The 4,088-nt window shown below is 38.8% G+C and overlaps 1 protein-coding gene and 1 long non-coding RNA gene across 2 annotated transcripts; one reads left to right on the top strand and one right to left on the bottom strand.

The window, feature by feature from the left end:
• The first annotated feature begins 384 nt into the window (after nt 1–384).
• On the top strand, nt 385–1,412 carry LOC128425230 (eukaryotic translation initiation factor 4 gamma 1). The gene is made up of 2 exons (XM_053411762.1): nt 385–740; nt 906–1,412. The coding sequence occupies exons 1-2, from the start codon at nt 525–527 to the stop codon at nt 1,410–1,412; spliced, it is 723 nt and encodes a 240-aa protein (XP_053267737.1). The 5' UTR covers nt 385–524.
• A 460-nt stretch (nt 1,413–1,872) lies between these two features.
• On the bottom strand, nt 1,873–2,827 carry LOC128424760 (uncharacterized). Its single transcript, XR_008333052.1, has 3 exons — nt 2,667–2,827; nt 2,279–2,368; nt 1,873–2,185 (listed from the first exon to the last, which is right to left on the bottom strand). It is a non-coding gene; the product is annotated as an uncharacterized LOC128424760 (long non-coding RNA).
• Nucleotides 2,828–4,088: the final 1,261 nt, after the last annotated feature.

Genomic DNA, 4,088 nt, shown 5'->3' on the forward strand with positions numbered 1-4,088 from the left:
CCCCAAGTTGCTGTGCGAGTGTTACACAATGCACTATATGAATGTACATGTATGTTTGAATGATGACCTGTAATGTAAAACACTTTACAGATCAGAAGAGTGCAGTTCATTTGCATGTGTTAAAACTTTAATAAGAAGAATCACAGCATTGTGAAGTTAGATTTTTTTTTATTCTATGCAAATTATGTGCAAACAACTGATGATTTATATGATCAAATTAATAAATATATATTCAATTTGATTGTATTATATATATTTTGTATTAAAACTGACGGTGAAGTGACGACTGACTTCAACGTTCTGTTTTTCCTTTAATCTGAGCAATCTCATATCAAAGGATACAACAGAACTTTGAAGTCTGTCGTTACTTAAGCGTCAGTTTTCAGTCAGTTTTCAGTCAGTTCTCTTCGGAATACTTGGCTCGTTGCACCTGAACTCTGTTCTTGCTCCTGAACTCTGTTCTTGCACCAGAACTTGTTTCTTTGGATTTGCCTTGAAGGGAACTACGATTGATTTGAATCAACATGATCCCAACACACGTGGACTTTCTCGGCGCTGCCTCCTACGAGGCCGTCAGCTGCGTCACTGCAAACGTTCAAGCCTTCGTGACGGATCTGAGTCACGAGGACTTGGACGTTGAGGAGAACCTGCAGGAAATGGTTGAACTCATTGTCAAGAGGGCCGTGAAGAAACCAGACTCTGCTGCAGTCTTCGCGGAGCTGTGTCAACACCTCTCAGAAGTAAGTGATGCATCTATGACTGGAAGCTACTTTATCCTGTTTCTTACTTAGTTGGACAGCTTGTATTTGTATGCAGGTTTTATCCTTAATTTAACACACTGATCACTATGTATGTATGTGAGTTACATTAGTGTTAATATTCCTTTATGGTTTTCTCCTCTTCAGGTGGAGTTCCAATCCGTGTCCGACTGGTCAGCCAGCGTCTCCTTCAGGTCTCTGCTGGTTAAACACTGCCAGGCCGAGTTCAGGAAGAGCTTGGACAAGGAGGGCATTGTTCAAAAGAGTGAGTCCTGCCTGAGGCCAGTCCAGGACGTGAGGGTCATCGACCGGCTGAGGGAAGAGCAACAGAACACCAAACCTTCCGGTCGCTTCCTCAATATGCTGAGGTTTATTGGGGAGCTGTTCCTCTCCAAGGTGCTGGCAGAGAAATCCATGCACTGCTGCATCAGGAGGCTGATGCAGAAAGGAGACGGGCCGTCTCTTGAGGGCCTCTGTCAGCTCCTCCAGATGATCCAGCAGGACCTGGAGGTGGTGACGGAAAAGGAGGTGATGGACACCTACTATAACCAGCTGGACCATATCGCAGAGAAAGGGAAGAGGGCACCAAGGCTCTCCCTTTTGCTGAGGGAAACAGTGGATGCCAGGAAGATGGCATACTCCACCCCCCACTAAGTTTTTAATGAAAACTCATGTGGGAAATATTACTTGAAATAAATAAAATGTTCATATTTAATTTGGTTTTTTTTCTGTTCTTCCTCACGTTTCAATTATTAAAACATACGTGGGAACTATAACTTTATATTTCCCCTTTTCAATTCAAGTAAAATAACATATTGGATCTCCTTTCAGATTCAGCTGGTTGTGTTAGATAGTTTTCATTCAAGCTGTTAGCATATTCAATATTAGCCTTTGTAGTGATAATTATAAAGCAACAGCATGGTGTTATTTGACTACAAGAGACAAAATGCAGCTTTATCTATCTATCTAGCGATCTATCTAGCGATCTATCTATCGATCTATCGATTTATTGATCTATAGTAGTATTTTTTCCACATGATGGCGCCAGATATTCAGGAAAAGAGGGTCTCGGAGGAGGACCCTCTCCCTGAGGGAGTACAGTCAGATAAAGAGATGAACTCAGAAGCCATTTGTTTAATTCATTGGATTATTATATCACATTATAGGTATAGTTAGTAAACATGTGTCTATGTCGTCGCTGCTGCTGCTGCACTTGTCAGCTCTCAGAGTTTATCCGGCTTCCCAACAGGGAGTTTACAGACAAATCATCATTAGAACAACTGCGCAGCAACACGGACACACATAGATTACAAACTTCACTGATGGATGACTGGGCTTAGAAAAGAAGGCATATCCTCAGTCCACTCTGCTGGGATTTTAAACTGGTGGTGGTTTCTCATCACTGGAAACTGTCCACACGTTCTGCCCTGCACAGCGAGCAACATAAAGACAGTTATACCATCAAAACAACAACAATCCTTATTTCTGATAAGCATCATATGACACGGTTGAGTGATCACCTTTACACTGTGACAGACATCCGGCTGCTGGGCTGCTCGTGTTTGAGGAGACACAGCATGATGAAATCCACCTGGCCACTCTACACAGTGCTGCAGAGAAACAGAGTCAAACAGGCAGAGATGATTATTCTATCTGTTTGTATCATCAGCCACATTGTCAGCAGGTCTTACCTGTCGAGAAAATGCAGAAGCAGGAAACATGATCCAACTATCAGGTTTAACACACTCTGTTTTACACATTAATCCATTTTCATGTTGTAAAAAATCTGTCAAAGCATGAAGCTGCATGTGGGACCAGTTCCCTGGTCCTTAAAACCTGTTGCTACTAAGCTTCCCTATTTAAAAACTCACTTTAATTTGGTCTCATCTCTAAAAAAGTTGTACTTACGACCAAGTATTAGTCACAACATCGCTCCACTTTCAGTTTTTCTCCCCACACGTTCGTCTTGCAGAGCAGGTCTGTTGTTCCTGTGGAGTCTGTGTTGTCAGGAGTGACCACCCACACAACAATGATAATGACACAGCGTTTTCCACTGACAGAGCCTCTGAGGGTCACATGACTGGTGCTCCCGGTTGGAGGTATCTTGCTGCTGCACTGACACATGTGTTGTTCAATCATTGCCCCCAGTGATTAGTTCATGGACACAAAAACAGGGAACACAATTATATTATGATGTTATTTCTGACCCTAAATATGATCACAACAATGTATAAATTAATGATAATGGATATTTTTATTCAATGCAGCCTGCATAGATTTGAATAAAAGTTATACGTTCTCGTTTTTGGAAGGTAATATTTTATATTTAATAGGAGATATTATGATATTATTTTTTTCATTTCTTTAAATTCATAAGTCTTCATTACCTGCAACCTTAAGCAACATGCGCCTGAAAGGCGAAATGAGGTTGTGACAAATGATGAAAGTAATTATTTTAGTGTTTTGTGGTCTTTTGTCACAATTGTTTCAAACATGTTCAGCCTAACCATCATCATTAAAATTGGTGTATGTTTAATATTAATAAATAAATGGAAGAAAATTAGAGGAAAAACACAGTAAATATGATTCATACTTTTCTCCTCAGATGTATGTTGTTAGACGTGTTTAAATCTGTTTTGTGGCACATTTGAATGTAACATTAATGGCAGTTCAACATCTTGAAGCAAAGTAACATTCACTTAAGTACTTACCCTTTTCCACTATAATTCAACACAAACACATTTATTTCTTGCCAGACAAACCATAATGATACAGATTATATTAAAAAATCCACTATTATAGATTCCACTACCTATAGCAGCATATAAAGTAAGTTAAATTATCCCTATAACATCTAGTCATATCATTAATAATATAACATGAATTAATAATCCTGCACAGTACTTACATTTGTCTTATATAATTCAAAAATATACTGATACAAATACAATATTGTATTCAAGGTCACTTGCAACATAGGAGGTTAGCTGAATTGTCACCATCATCTTTTATTTTTATGTTACTAATACTGTATTTATCTTATTAATTATTCTGTAAGACTTTAATACTTACTTAACTTATCATTGTTGTTGCTATTGGAGCTTTTGCTAAACATCTTGAATCTTGATCTGATTCAAAAAGATAAGAAAAATAAAAATCCAGAGGGTTTGAACTTTAAAATACATTTAACCCAGTGATGGTGTTTAACACATCTTTAACAAACACCTTGTTGTTCTTGGGATGATTTACTGGTGATGAACATATTTCATTAACCTCCGGATGGATTGAGTTGGTCTATCTCTTGTGGCATCGAGGCTTCTGTTATCTGTT

Source organism: Pleuronectes platessa, chromosome 19 (genome assembly GCF_947347685.1).
Source record: "Pleuronectes platessa chromosome 19, fPlePla1.1, whole genome shotgun sequence".
Lineage (NCBI taxonomy): Eukaryota > Metazoa > Chordata > Actinopteri > Pleuronectiformes > Pleuronectidae > Pleuronectes > Pleuronectes platessa.